The sequence below is a fragment of the Pongo abelii genome, chromosome 9 (genome assembly GCF_028885655.2).
Source record: "Pongo abelii isolate AG06213 chromosome 9, NHGRI_mPonAbe1-v2.0_pri, whole genome shotgun sequence".
In the NCBI taxonomy this organism is placed as follows: Eukaryota; Metazoa; Chordata; class Mammalia; order Primates; family Hominidae; genus Pongo; species Pongo abelii.
Genome location: NC_071994.2, coordinates 60973674 through 60990250, shown reverse-complemented (window position 1 = coordinate 60990250; position 16577 = coordinate 60973674). Strand labels below are relative to the sequence as shown.

At 35.5% G+C, this 16577-nt stretch overlaps 1 protein-coding gene across 32 annotated transcripts in view; it reads right to left on the bottom strand.

Moving 5' to 3' along the window:
- The window catches only part of SOX6 (SRY-box transcription factor 6), a 757470-nt gene that overhangs the window by 274894 nt on the left and 465999 nt on the right, over nucleotides 1-16577 (bottom strand). For 18 of the 32 annotated variants that reach the window (XM_054523669.2, XM_054523670.2, XM_054523671.2 and 15 more), the window contains one exon: nucleotides 6900-6968. In XM_054523669.2, coding sequence (XP_054379644.1) covers nucleotides 6900-6968 — 69 coding nt within the window. 32 annotated transcript variants of the gene reach the window in all.

Genomic DNA, 16577 nt, shown 5'->3' with positions numbered 1-16577 from the left:
ATAACAATAACAGGAATTGTTCAAAAGCAACTTCTTCTGAAATTTCCTTCAAAGCACAACTGTTATCAATGCCAATCTAGAAAAAGAGGGAAACATACAGCAGATGATTCAGAAACCTATGGCCTGCTGCTATAATTAAAAAAGACTTCAATGATCATAAAGACAAATACCCTCATTTCAGAAATGAGAAAACAGAGTCAAGATAAGGAAGTCACCTGTCTTGCCAATGTCAAAATGTTGGTGGCAGAGCCCTAACTTCAGTGCAGTGCTTGTTTTGCTGACATGACTATTTAAATCATTATTTGAACATTGGTTTGATTGTCCCCACAATGTAGTATCCAAAAGTGAAAAATAAAAAATTTCTAATTATTTGCTTTCAGATATGAAGTAAGACACTCTAATTCTTTGGAAAGGGGTGCAAAAAATCCCGCATATTGCAATGAAAACCAGTAGTGGTCAACTGCCAGTTCTCCTATGCACACTCACTTATGCTGGTTTTCCTTTCCTCCACAATTCTTTTTCCATAATGCTTATTTTGTTTGAATTAAAAGCTCTCCTTTTCTGAATACCATCCACTAATGAATAGATAACAGTTTCCTAAAATTACTGTTGAACTCATAAGGTAATTCCTTCCAAGGTAAATTTTATTTTCATCTATCAGAAGTACATGTGCAGGCTGAAGCCTTGGTTTTTCACTGTAGCTTATTGCCCAGGAGGCCTTCAGATGTGCCACAATTTTAATGGAATAAAAACGCTCCATTAGAAACTATGGCTGTCCATGTTGCTAAAATATTACTCATCGTGACATCTTTTCTATCCCCTATTTTCTGCTCCTGCTCTTTGGGTTCTACAACTATTTGTTTTATTTTTACTTTTTAAAATACATACTTCACTTTTTTAAAACTGTATTCTAATTTCTGTGGAAATAATAATTTTTGTATCCAGTGTGTCCTATATTCTTTATTTTGGTTTCTTTGGGAAAATATTTCTGACTGCTGTTGTCTTGATGAGAGTGGTCAATCGTAGTTCTGTGTTGCTTGCCTTCTACTGCTCCCCCTTGCCACACAAAGAGAAATTCAATCCAATCAGAATTACTTGCTGGAACTATCTAAAGGCTCTCTCATGCTCAGGTTGGAAGCTGTAAGCATGTGGACAGTCATGACCATCCCATCTGGCACATAGATAGAGCCTGCCTGCAATAAGAGTGAATGAAGCCAAAAATACAAAGAAAAGCAGAAGGAGCAGCAATAAGAACAGATACAGAAAAAAATCTTTACCTCATGTTAGCATACTTACATCCCAAAATAGATAAAACTGAATTTTATTCCTGGGCTTTTGGTAATGTAAGCCAATACATTCCTATTAATTTGAGTTGGGTTTCTGCAAGTTGCAACTTAAAAAATAATCTAAACATTATGAACACCATAACCAAAAGTGTCATACATACACGAATGTGCTATATTCTAAATTTTAACCATCTGGAAACCACCAAAGAGTTAACTTCTACTACCACATTAAAATATTTATTATGTATACAGTCATGAGCTGCATAAAGACAAACTCCACATACAATGGTAGTCTTGCATAAGAGTATAATGTCATATATTTACTGTACCTTTTCTATGTTTAGATCCACAATTATTTATCATTGTATTACAACTTCCTACAGTGTTTAGTACAGTAACATGCTGCACAGGTTTGTAGCCTAAGATCAATAGGTTATACTATATAGCCTAGGTGTGTACTAGGCCATACCATCTAGGTTTGTGTAAGTATCCTCTATGATGTTTGCATGACAATGAAATTGCCTAAGGATGCATTTCTCTGAATGTATCCTCGTTGTCAAGCAACATGTGACTGTACTTTGAAATAAACTTCTTGCTTCATTGAAAGATATACAAAGACCTTAAGGTAAATGTTTAAAGCATTGCTACTTACAATAACTTGTCTATATAAATTAGGACTTTCTCAACATGATGCAACCGAAAGAAAACACAGCAGAAATTAAGTGAAAACTGAGGCTCATTAAAAAAAAAAAAAAAAAAACAAAAAAAAAAAAAACCTTTCCTCTGAGATCAGCAGTCCCTAATTTCAAAGTTATGTGTTCAAAACAGCTTCACTGTTCTGATTGACTTTATATTTAATGTCATAATATTAAATTATAAAATAAGTTTTTACTGATAAAATATCGATTTTTATCTATTTTACTTTATATATTGGCAATCCACAAAAGATCAATTTAAAACAAGGTTATATTCCTCAATTTGATTTTAAGGACCCTTTATAGTTTGACCCTGGTGATTAATTTCCTATTATTCTATTTACATGAAACTCTTCTTTTTGTCCAAATGAGTACACCAAGCATGCCTATCTCCACTGTACATACCTGTGCTTTTTCACTTCCCCTCTTTGATCACCACATCCTCCTGACCTGAATGTCTCCCCACTTTTTGACTTATGAAAAACCCTCCTATTCTACTGTGCCTACACCAAATGCCACCTCCTCAATTATACCTTGATTCATCACTTCAAATATAAATTCTCATCTCCTCAAGGAAAATAATTAACACTTGCGGAGCACATATCTGTCAGGCACTGTATTTTTTATATTCTTCTCATCTATCATTCAACTAATCTAACTCTGAATTTCCTGACTCCTTTTACATCTACCACCACTACTACTTATCAATTTTTACCACCATCTAATTAATTATGTGATCAAGTTTATACCACAATATGATAACTACATATTAAGTTTCTTGATGGTCAGGGAATGTTTCTGATACCACTTTGTGTTTTTCCATAATGATTAACCCAGAGCTCTGCACATAATAAGTGCTAAAACTAATTCCTTGATATATATAAAAAGATCAAGACTATTGTGTGTCAAGCAGCTATAAAACTAGTTTTTTTAATTAACTATATTCATATATAATTTACATATAATAAAATGCACCCATTTAAAATATACATTTAATAAGTTTTGACAAATTATATACTCATGTAGCTCCACCCCCCCGAAAGAAAATACAGAACATTTCTAAAAAGTTATCTTATGCTCCCTTTCCAGGCAATCATCCATGCTGCTGGACTCAGGAAACCACTGATATGATTTCTATCACCATAAAATAATTTTGCCTATTCTTGAATTTCATAAAAATGAAAGTATACAATATATTCCTTTTTGGATATGGATTCATTCACTCAGCATAAAGTTTTTGAGATTCATTCCTGTTGTAGCATGAATTAGTAGTCTGGTCCTTTTTATTAATTTCCATTTTATGACCACACCACATAATGTGTGTATAATGTGTATCTATTCATCTGTCTATGGACATGTGGGTTGTTTTCAGTTTAGATGTATTAGAAATAAAACTAATATACAAATTCATTCACAAGTCTTTTTGTGAATATATATCTATTTTTCCCCTTTAAAAATTGGATTTCCTGTAAAAGTGGGGTAGCTATGTGCCTGACTTTATTTTTATAAACTGTCAAAAGGTTTTCCAAAGCGGTTGCACCATTTTATACTTCTACGAACAATGTATGAGTGTTCTAGTTGTTTCATATCCTCAACAATATGTCTTAGTGTTAGCACTTTAATTTTGTCATCCCAGAGGATATGAAGTGGTATTTTAATGTAGTTTTATTTATATTTCCTTAATGACTAAGATATTGAGCATATTTTCATTTGCTTTTTGACCATTCATATATATTTTGCCCATTTTTACACTGGGTTGTGAAGTCGTCTCTCAAATATATGTAATGCAAACATTTTTACCTAGTCTACAGCATGCCTTTTTGTTTTCACAAGGTGTCTTTTGAGGAGATAGAGTTTTCACTTTAATGTAATCTGATTATCAATTTTTTAATGACTAGTATTTTCTGGATTCTCTCAATGAAATTTTTGTCTTTTTCAATATCACAAAGATTTTTTTCCTATGTTTTCTTCTAGAAACTTTAGAGTTTAGTTTTATATTTAGGTCTATGATCAATTTTAATTTATTTTGTATGTATGGTATGAGGTAAAAGATAAAGTCAGTTTTCATTCATATAAATATCCAGTTGTTCCAGCAATATTTGTCAAAAAGATTATCTTTTTCCCAATGAGTTATCTTGGCTTAACTGTTGAAAATCAAATGACTGTGTATAGAGTGTGTATGTGTGTGTGTGTTTGTGTGTGTGTGTTTGTAGATCTATTTCTTAATTCTCTTTTCTGTTCTATTAATCAATTCATTATCCTTACTATAATACCAAACTGTCTTCATTGTTGCAGCCTTATAATAAGTTTCGAAATCACGTGGAATAAGAATTTGTTCTTCTATTTCAAATTTGTTTTGGCTATGCTAGGTCCTTTGCATTTTCAGATAAATTTTAGAATTGCTTTGCCTACCAAAAAAGAAAAGACCTCCTGGAATTCTGATTGAATTTGTCTTGAATTTACAGGCAATTTTTTAAGACTATATTTAATATTAGCATTTAAAGATATAAATATCCTTCTAAGTATTACTTTAGCTGCATCCCACACATTTTGTTAGGTTGGGTTTTCATTATCATTTAGTTTAAAATACTTTACAATTTTCCTTGTTCTTCCTTCTTTGGTAAATGGTTTCTTTAGAAATATGTGGTTTAATTGCCAAATAATTTGAATTTAAAAATGTTTCATTTTGTTATTGATTTGTACTTCATTTCCATGTCAGAAAATATACCCATTATAGTTTCATTCATTTTACATTTGAGATTTGTTTTATAGCCCAGCATATGCCTTATCTTGGGGATGTTCCTTATTCCCTTGAAAATAATAATTATCCAGATGTTTTTTAGTGTAGTGTTCTAGCAACATCAATTAGGTTAAGTTGATAATTTTGTTCAGGTCTTCTACAGTCTTAGAGATTTTTCTGTCTACTTGTTTTATCAAATTCTAAAAGAGATGTGTTAAAATCACCAAGAATAATTAGACTTTGGCTGTGTCTTTTTCTTCTTTTAGTTCTGTCATTATTTTGCTTCATGTATTTTGAAGCTGTTATTATTAATACATGTATATATGCAGAAATATTATGTCTTCTTGGTTAATTGAACCTTTAATCATTATGAAATGTCCTTCTTTATCTCTGATAATATTCCTTCTCCTGGAGTCTACTTTTATATTAATATAGCTTTTTAAGCCTTCTTATCATTAGTGTTTTCATGGTACATCTTCAAAAAACCTTTTAACATATTTACATCTTTATATTTATTATGTCTCTTGTAGTTAGCATATTAATTGGGTCTTGTTTTTTGTTAATCCAACCTGATAATCTCTGCCTTTTAAATATTAGTATAATTAGTCCATTTAGATTTAATGTAATAACTGTTAAGTCTACCATCTTCCATTTTTAATTTGTCCTTTGTTCCTTTGTTCCTCTTTTCTTGACTTTTTAATTATTATTTTTTTTTAGAATTCTACTTATCTCCTCTATTGGTTTATTAACTATACCTCTTTATTTCATTATTTAAATGATTGATCCAGGGTTTATTATGCATCTTTAACTTACAACAGTCTACCTTCAATAACATACCATTTCAAATACAATGTAAGGAACTTTAAAACACCTTTATTTTGTATTATTGCTGTCATAGGTATTAGTTCCACATGTTTTAAACCTCATTATACATGGTTATTGTTTATTCTATAGACTCAATCATATTTTAAGTAAATTAATCATTAGAAATTAAATGTCATATATTTGCCTCCAGAGTAACCATTTACAGTAATCTTCATTACTTTTTAAAATCTAAGTTTCCATCTAGTATTATTTTCTTCAGCCTGAAGAAGTTTTTTAAAATTTTTAAAATTAAAATCTGCTAGCAATAAATTGTCTGAACTTTTATTTTTCTTTAATGTCTTTATTTCACCTTCAGATGTGAATATTTTTTCTAATTATAAAATTGTAGGTTGCAATTTTTTTAGGACCTCAAAGTATGTCATTGTGATATCTAACTGAATTGTTTCTGATGTGAGGAATCATTTCTATCTTTGCTCCACCGTATATAACATATCTTTGGCTACTTCTAAGACTCTCTTTCATTTGTTTCCAGCCATTTGATTTTGATATGCTTTGGTATACATTCTTCCCTGTGTTTATACTTCTTGGATCTAAGGGATTATATTTTTTAACAAATTTATTTATTTTTAATTTTTCATTATTATGGGCACAGAATAGTTGTATATATTTACAGGTACATGTGATGTTTTGATACAAGCACGCAATGTGTAAATATCAAATCAAGGTAACTGGGGTATCCATCACCTTAAGTATTTGCCATTTCTTTGTGTTAGAAACATTCCAATTCTATTCTTCTCATTATTTTTAAATACATAGCAAATTATCATTAACTATAGAAACCCTCCTGTGCTACCAAATACTAGCTCTTTTTCATTATATATATTTTTGTCCCATCAGCTATCCCCATATTATCTCCTGCTCCCCATTATCCTTCCCAGCTACTGGTAATCATCAATCTACTATCTATGTCCGTGAGTTCATTTGTTTTTTAAGCTCTCACATATGAGTGAGAATATGTCACAAATATCTTTCTGTGCCTGGCTTATTTTTCTTAATGTAATATCCTTTTGTTGAATCCATGTTGTTGTAAACAACAAGATTTCATTCCTTTTTATTGCTGAATAATATTTATTTTGTATATGTGCCATGTACCACATTTTATATCCATTCATCTGTTGATGGACACTTAGGTTGACTCCGTATTTGGCTATTGTGAGTAGTGCTGCAATATATATGGAAATGCAGGCATCTCAATATACTGATTTCCTTTCTGTATCAGTCCATTCTTATGCTGCTATAAAGAACTACCCGAGACTGGGTAATTTATAAAGAAAACAGCTTTAATTGACTCACAGTTCTGCAGAGCTGGGGAGGCCTCAGGAAATTTACAATCATGGCAGAAGGGAAAGCAAACATGTCCATCTTCACATGATGACAGGAAGGAGAAGAATGAGAACTGAGTAAAGTGGGAAGTCCCTTATAAAACCATCAGATCTTATGAGAACTTATTGTCACAAGAATAGCATGGGGTAAACCACCTACAATTACCTCCCACCAGGTCCCTTCCACGACACACGAGGACTATAAGAACTACAATTCAAGATGAGATTTGGGTGGGGAAACAGCCAAACCATATCATTTTGCCCCTGGTCCCTCCCAAATTTCATGTCCTCACATTTCAAAACACAATAATGCCCTTCCAACAGTCCCCAAAGTCTTAACTCATTTCAGCATTAACTCAAAAGTCTAGGTCCAAAATTTCATCTGAGACAAGGCAAGACCCTTCTGCCTATGAGCCTGTAAAATCAAAAGCAAGTTAGTTACTTCCTAGATACAATAGGGGTAAAGGCATTGGGTAAATACACCCATTCCAAATGGGAGAAATTGGCCAAAACAAAGGGGTTACAGGCCCCACGCAAGTCTGAAATCCAATAAGGCAGTCATTAAACCTTAAAGTTCCAAAATGACCTCCTTTGACTCCATGTCTCACATCCAGGTCATGCAGATACAAAAGGTGGGCTTCCATGGCCTTGGACAACTCCACCTCTGTGGCTTTGCAAGGTAAAGCCCAACCCCTGGCTGCTTTCAGTGGCTGGCATTGAGCATCTGTGGCTTTACCAGGCACACAGTGCAAGCTGTCGGTGGATCTACCATTTTGAGGTCTGGAGAATGGTGGCCCTCTTCTCACAGCTCTACTAGGCAGTGCCCCAGTGGGGACTCTGTGTAGGGGTTCCAATCCCACATTTTCCTTCCACACTGCCCTATTAGAGGTTCTCCATGACAGCTCCACCTCTGCAGCAAACTTCTACCTGGACATCCTGGTGTTTCCATACATCCTCTGAAATCTAGGCAAAGGTTCCAAAACCTCAATTCTTGACTACTGTGCACCCTCAGACCCTACACCACGTGAAAGCTGCCAAGGCTTGGGCCTTACACCCTCTGAAGCAACAGCCTGAGCTGTACTTTTGTCCCTTGTAGCCACAGCTGGAGCTGAAGCAGCCGGAATGCAGGGCATCATATCCCAAGGCTACACAGTGCAGGGGGGCCTTGGGCCTGGCCCACAAAACCATTTTTCCCTCCTAGGTCTTTCGGCCTGTGATGAGAGGGGCTGCTGTGAAGGTCTCTGACATGCTCTGGAGACATTTTCCCCATTGTCTTAGTGACTAACACTTGGCTCCAGCTGAGCATGGTGGCTCATGCCTGTAATCCCAGCACTTTGGGAGTCCAATGAAGGCAGATCATGAGGTCAGGAGATTGAGACAATCCCAGCTAACACGGTGAAACCCCATCTCTACTAAAAATACAAAAAAAGAAAATTAGCTGGGCATGGTGGCACATGCCTGTAGTCCCAGCTACTCAGGAAGCTGAGGCAAGATAATCACTTGAACCCAGGAAGCGGAGGTTGCAGTGAGCCAAGATCGCACCACTGCACTCCAGCCTCGGCAACAGAGGCTCTGTCTCAAAAAAATAAAAAAGAAAAAGAAAAAAAATTTTGGCTCCTTGTTACTTATGCAAATTTCTGCAGCAGGCTTGAATTTCTCCCCAGAAAATGGGTTTTTCTTTTCTATCACATTGTTAGGCTGCAAATTTTCCAAACTTTTATGCTCTGCCTCTTCTTGAATACTCTGCCGCTTAGAAATTTCTTCTGCCAGATATCTTAAAGCATCATTCTCAAGTTGAAAGTTCCACAAATCTCTAGGGCAGGGACAAAGTGCTGCCAGTCTCTTTGTAATGCAAAACAAGAGTCACCTTTGCTCCAGTTCCCAACAAGTTCCTTATCTCCATCTGAGCCAGCTTCAGCCTGGACTTCATTGCCCATATCACTATCAGAATTTTGGTCAAAGCCATTCAACAAGTCTCTGGGAAGTTCCAAACTTTTCCACATCTTCCTATCTTCTTCTGAGCACTCCAAACTGTTCCAACCTCTGCCTGTTATCCAGTTCCAAAGTCACTTCCACATTTTTGGGTATCTTTGTAGCAGCACAAAATTCTACCAGTACTAATTGCATTAGTACATTCTTATGCTACTATAAAGAACCTCCCGAGACTGGGTAATTTATAAAGGAAAGAGATTTAATTGACTCACAGTTCTGCACAGCTGGGGAAGCCTCAGGAAACTTACAGTCATGGTGGAAGGGGAAACAAACACGTCCTTCTTCCCATGGCAGCAGGAAGGAGAAGAATGCGAGCTGAGTGAAGGGGAAAGCTGCTTATAAAACCATCAGATCTCGGCCGGGTGTAGTGGCTCACAACTGTAATCCCAGCACTTTGGGAGGCTGAGGTGAGTGGATCATGAGGTCAGGAGATCAAGACCATCCTGGCTAACACGGTGAAACCCCATCTCCACTAAAAATACAAAAAATTAGCCACGTGTGGTGGCAGGTGCCTGTAGTCCCAGCTACTCAGGAGTCTGAGGCAGGAGAATGGCGTGAACCCAGGAGGTGGAGCTTGCAGTGAGCCGAGATTGCACCACTGCACTCCAGCCTGGATGACAGAACAAGACTCTGTCTCAAAACAGCAACAACAACAACAACTGAAAAAAAAATACCCATCAGCACTCATGAGAACTTACTATCATGAGAAGAGCATGGAGGAAACTGCCTCCATGATTAAATTACCTCACACCGGGTCCCTCTCATGACATATAAGGATTATGGGAACTACGATTCAAGATGAGAAGTGGGTGGGGTCACAGCCAAACCATATCATTTTCTTTTGAATTTATATCCAGCACTGGGATTGCTGGATCATAAGGTAGTTCCATTTTAGTTTTTGAGGAACCTGAATACTGTTCTCAATAGGGGTTATACTAATTTACATTCACACAAACAGTGTACAAGGGTTCCCATGCCTCCACATCCTTACCAGCATTCCATATTGCCTGTCTTCGGACATAAGCCATTTTAACTGGTGTGAGATGATATTTCATTGTAGGTTGTATTTGTATTTCTCTTATGATTAGCAATGTTGGGCATTTTTTCATTTACCTGTTTGCTATTTTTATGTCTTCTTTTGAGAAATATCTATGTAGATATTTTGCCCATTTTAAAAATTGGTTTATTTGGCTTTTTCCTACTGAGTTTTTTAGCTCCTTATATATTCTGGTTGTTAATCCCTTCTTATATGGGTAGTTTGCAAATATTTTCTACCATTCTGTGGATTGTCTGTACACTTTGTTAATTCTTTCCTTTGATATGAGGAAGCCTTTTAGCTTGATGTGATCCCATTCATTCATCTTTTATTTGATTGCCTGTGCTTTTGAGGTCTTACTCAAAAAATCTTTTCCCAAATAAATGTCCTGGAGTGTTTCTCATTGTCTTTTTCTCGTAGTTTCATTTCAGGCCTTAGATTAAAGTCTTTATTTGATTTTTATATATGGTGAGAGATAGGGTTCTAGTGTCATTCTTCTCGATATGGACATCCAGTTTTCTCAGCATAATTTTTCAAAGAGACTATCCATTCCTGAGTGTATGTTCTTGGCAGCTTTGTTGAAAATAATTTGACTACAAATGTATGTATTTACCTGTGGGTTCCTTATTCTGTTCCATTGATCTATTTGTCTTTTTTCATGCCAAACTATGCTGTTTGATTCCTATAGCTTTGTAGCATAATTTGAAGTCCAGCTTTGTTCCTTTTGTTTAGGATGGTTTTGGCTGTTCTGGGTCTTTGTGGTTCCATATTAACACATTTAGAATTTTTCAGCCATTATTTCTTCAAATCTTTTAAATGTTTATACTCTTCAGGCACTCCATTACACATATCATATACCCTTATTTCTCAAAGGCTATATGGCAAGGTTCATTGTTTTTTCTGCCTCTTTTCCTCTGTAATTCTATCTGGATAGTTTCTATCGTCCTGTCTTCGGTTTCATTACTATCTTAATTTGCAACTGATTATCTGCATTTAAATTCTCTAAGTATTGTATTTTTCAGTTCTTGGATTTCTACATGATTTTTTTTATTGTTCCATTTATCTCTTCATTGTGTTCATATTTTCCTTTAAATCCTTCACTGTATTTACAATAGCTGTTTTAAAGTCATTGTCTGGGCTGGGCACAGTGGCTCATGCCTGTAATCCCAGCACTGTGGGAGGCTGAGGCGGGGGGATCATGAGGTCAGGAGATCGAGACCATCCTGGCTAACACGGTGAAACCCCGTCTCTACTAAAAATACAAAAAATTAGCCAGGCATGGTGGCAGGCACCTGTAGTCCCAGCTACTCAGGAGGCTGAGGCAGGAGAATGGTGTGAACCTGGGAGGTGGAGCTTGCAGTGAGCTGAGATCATGCCACTGCAATCCAGCCTGGGCAACAGAGCGAGTTTCCATCTCAAAAAAAAAAAAAAAAAATCATTGTCTGATAGTTCTATTCCCTCTGTAATTTCTGGGTCTCCTTCTATTGACTGATTTTTCTCCTATTTATAGGTCATATTGTCTTGCTTCTTCATATGTTATTTTTACTGGATACTGCATAATATGTATAATACATTGCTGAGTGTTTAGAATTTGTTCTGTTCTTATAAAGAGTTTTGAACTCTTTCTTCTAATGGGCATTAATTTATTCATAGCTCATCTTGATATTTTTGAGACTTGTTTTTAAGCTCTGTTATGGTGGCTATAGAGTAGTCTTTACTATAAGACTAGTTTATCCCTGTTCCAAGGGTGTGGCCTTTCTGGGTCTCTACCAAAGGCCTACGTGTTTAATGAAAACACTCTACCATAGCAAGTTGAAACTTAAATGTTTCACAGTAATGTGTACAGCCCCAACAGTTTTCCAGTTTACTAGTTTTTTCCTTTTCCAGGTATTTGTTCTTTGCCCAGTCTCTTGTAGTTACACCCTATTTAGCCAAAGACTTAAGGGGACTCTGAGAAGGTTTTTGCAGATCTTTCTCTGGATAGCTCCTTCACTCTCAGAATCTATTCTGCAAATTATAGCTACTACAATTTCCCCAAACTCTGATCTCTGACAACTCAGCTGAGTAAGGCTGCCCTATTGTAGTTTGGTTGCCTCTCCCTATATCAGGGTCTGATAAATGCCACCAGATACAAAGCCAAGCTAATCTCATGGCTTACTTTATTTTCCTTCTCTCATATATTGCAATCTAGTGCTAACTATTGTCTAATTTCTTAAAACAGTTATTTCATACAGCTGATCAAGAGTTCTCGTTGTTTATATTAGGAGGTTAATTCCAGTACCAGTTACTTCTTTATGGCCAGAAGCAGAAGTAGAATATTACTTTTTAAAAGGCTGTTGTCTCAGAAAATGATTCTCTACCATTTACTTTTTTAAAAGACGGTTTAGGGGTTTCCCCATTAAGTTTCTATTAATATTTTGGCTTTCATTTAGAGGCAGAGGGGAAGCCAATCTTTAAAAAGCAGGGGTCCCCAACCCCTGGGCCATGGACTGGTACCAGCCTTACTGGTATGAGCATTACCACCTGAGCTCTGCCTCCTGTGAGATCAGCAGTAGCATTTGATTCTCATAGGACCGAAAACCTTATTGTGAACGGCACATGCAAGAGATCTATACTGTGCTCTCCTTATGATAAAGAATTTTGAGTGCCATTAAATTTTATAAAACATAATTGCAAGCCATGGCCTTGCCTTTTTTAGAATAATAGAATGTCAAGGCTAAAAGAGCTTCCAGAGATTTAACAGAATGAAAATAGGAAACCATAAGCTTAAAATCTAGCATTAGAAATTATATCACATATAAATGGACTAAGCATGACATATTAAAGAAAGATAGTAAAAAGCGAATGAAAACCAGATCTCAATTAGGTTGTTTATAACAGATAAACTTTAACTATAAAAACACAAAAAATATTCAAAGTAAACAAGATAAGTGGGGTTATATCATGTAAACACTAACTCCAAAAAAGCTGATGTAGATGTATTATCAGATAATTAATACTCTAAGTCAAGAAGCATCAATAAAGAAAAGTATCACATAATAATTACAGGAACAATCCAACAATCCTAAAATTACATAAAACCAATAACATAAACCAAAGCTAACAAAGAAAAAATAAGATATACCCACGATTGAGATTTTAACACAGCTGCCTCAATAGAATAAGAGAAAAATCAACAGATATAGAATATTTAAATAATAAGTTTAACTTACATTAACTAATTCACATATATCAAACATTACACTCAACAATTACAAAATATGCATTTTGTTCAAGTGCACGTAGAAAATGACTCATATAGATCACATGTTGAATGATAAATCAAGTCTAAACAAATTTTAAAACCATAGAGGGTATGGTCTTTTATCACAATGGAATCAAAACAGAATTCTGTAATAGAAATATAACTAGAAAATCCCTCAAAAGATTGGGATTTAAACAACACATTAAAACAATCTATGGGGCAAAAATAAACACAGTGAAAATTAGAAAATATTTCAAACCGAGTTATAATGAAAATCTGACATCTCAAATTTTTATGTCTGCTAATGCAGTAATTAGAACTTTAAATTCGTGTATTACAAAAGCAGAAAGGTTAAAAATTAATTACCTAAGCTCCATCTTAAAAGCTGGAAAAAGAAATAAATGCCCAAAAATGAACAATTAAGGAAATATCAGAGAGCAACAGTGAAATAGAAACTGTAGTCTCACAGAGCAAAATAAGCAAAACTAAAAGATGGTTCTTTGAAAAGATTAATGAAATTAATAAACTTTGGGGAAGATTGATTAAGTAATAAAGAGCAAAAACACATTATTTATATCAATAATGGAAAAGGAGACATTATTCCATACATATGTATTCTTACAGACATTGATAAAGAGAATAGTATGAAGAAGATTATGCTAATAAATTTGAAACTTTAAATAAAACAGAAAACTTCCTGCAAAATATACATATCAAAATAGAAAACAGAAATAGTGCTATATAAACATATCGGATCTATAATGTAAAGCCGTTCCACAGAGATGACTCCAGGTCCTGATTGCCACACTGGTGAATTGTTCCAAACATTCATGGAGGAAATAATACCAACGTAGTACAAACTTGGGAAACACTATCCAACTCATGTTAGGGGACCAGCCAAATATTGACAAGGACATTATGAAAAAAAATAACTTCCAGAATCTCCATCATAAACATAGATGCAAAAATTCTCAAAAAAATTAGCAAATATAATCTGACAATATATAAAAGGACCAAGAGGGTTTATTCCAGGAATGCGAAGTTGCTTGAAGATTCAAATACCAATCAATATAACATAATAAACATAAAAAATCACATAATTATATTAGACACAAATAAAACACTTTATAACATTCAGTATCCATTGGTAATTTTTTTTTTAAAAAAAGAACTCTCAGCAATGTAAGACTAGGAGAGTACTTTCAGAAATCATCATTATTAATGGTAAAACAATGAACGCTTTTGCCTGAATTCAGGAACAAAACAAAAATATCTACTATTACTCCTCTATGCAATATTATCCCGGTGATCTTAGAGAAATAAGAAAAAGAAGCAAAAAGAACATATAGTAGACTTCCCGTTTCCAGTCCGGCATATAAGGAACTGAGCAGTCTTCACTTCATCCTAACAACAAGTAAAAAGCTGAATAAACTGAAAAATCAACAGCTCTTCTTAGATTCATCAGAGAAGTGAGGTCACCCAACAAATTGCTGCCCCTCAGATTCCAGAGAAAGACAGGCAAAAACAGAGAATCACAGCTTACCAGAGCAGAAACCCAGGAACAGAAACCTCCACAGGAACCAGTGTCGGTAGGAACTTTGGAACTGTGATCGACGAACTGCTGGATGCTCAGGGTGCACAACTCTCAGAGTTAAGAACTCCAAGGATACCCAGTCAAAAGGGGATGGACACACTTTGGGGAGTTTTACCTCCAGAAGCTCTACCAGGTCCTCACAGAGAGTGTCAGAGGAAAATTCCCGTGTGATTCCAGCAGGGGGAGGAGATTAAGAAGCATTTTTAAATACACCACAACATTCTGTTCTTTTTAACAAGTCCTGCCTTCAGGAAAAACGATTTTTCCAGAGCCTAACCTGCTGTTTTATCAGAGCATAACCTACCTAGGGTAAGGGAAATACCCAACTCCAACCCCCTTAAGCCTTCCACTTGGGAGAAGGAAAATACTCAACTCCAGCCCACTCCAGCCATCCTCTCCCACCTAAGCAGGGAAATTATCGAGAAGCATTCGTGAAATTCACAGTCTGAAGACACAGGATCACCAAAAACCTGAGATGTAATCATAGGATTATGGAATTCTTACCCTTCCCTCACACCTTACCACTACACGACTAAAGTCTTATTTATTACAGTTCCTTTTACCCAGTACATCATGTCTGCCTTTCAACAAAAAATTACAAGACATACCAAAAGGCAAAAAACAGTTTAAAGAAACTGGACAGGCTGGGCACGGTGGCTCACACCTGTAATCCCAGCACTTTGGGAGGCCTAGGCAGGCAGATCACCTGAGGTAGGGAGTTCGAGACCAGCCTGACTAACATGGAGAAAACCGTCTCCACTAAAAATACAAAAAATTAGCCGGGCATGGTGGTGCATGCCTATAATCCCAGCTATTCAGGAGGCTGAGGTAGGAGAATCCATTGAACCAGGAGGCGGAGGTTGCAGTGAGCCAAGATCACACCATTGCACTCCAGCCTAGGTAACAAGAGCAAAATTCCATGTCAAAAAAAAAGAGAAACTGAACAAGCCTCAGAGCCAGTCAAATGTAGCAGTCCTATGAGGAATGTTGCAAATTATTAGACCAAATTTTTAAAATATATAATTAATATGGCTTAGAATTTTAGTAGAAAAAGTAGAGAGTATGCAGACACAGGTGCATAATGTGAGCAGAGAGACATAAATCTAAGAAATAATCAAAAATAAAGGCTAGAGATTAAAAATGCTGTCATGAAAATGAAGAATGCCTTTGCTGGGCTCACTAGTAGACTGGATATGACTAAGAAAAGAATCTGTGAGCTAGAGGATATATCAACAGAAATCTCCAAAGGAAAATAAGACTGGAAAAAAAACCCAGAATATCCAATAACTGTGGAACAACTACAAATGGTATAACATATGTATAATGGGAATACCAGAAGGAAAAGAAAAAGAGAAAGGAACAGAAACAATATTTGAAGCAACAATTCCTAAGAATTTTCTCAAATTAATGTCAGACACCAAACCACACAGATCCAGGAAGCACAAAGAACACTAAGTATGATAAATGTCCAAAAAAATACACCTAGGCACATCATACTAAAACCTCAGAAAATAAAAAATAAAAGAAAAACCTTGAAAGAAGTCCAGGGTTGGGGGAGTGGGTGGAAAACACTTAACCTATAGAGGAGCAAAGAGAAGAATTACATATGACTTCTCCTCAGAAACCATGCAAACAAGAATATGGAGTGAAATATTTAAAGTGATGAAAAAAAAACACTTAGCATTTTGTACCTGTAAAATTATCCTTCAAAAGTAAAGTAGAAATGAAGACTTTCTCAGACAAATAAAAATTGAGGAAATGTGTTGCCAGGAGATGTTGAAGT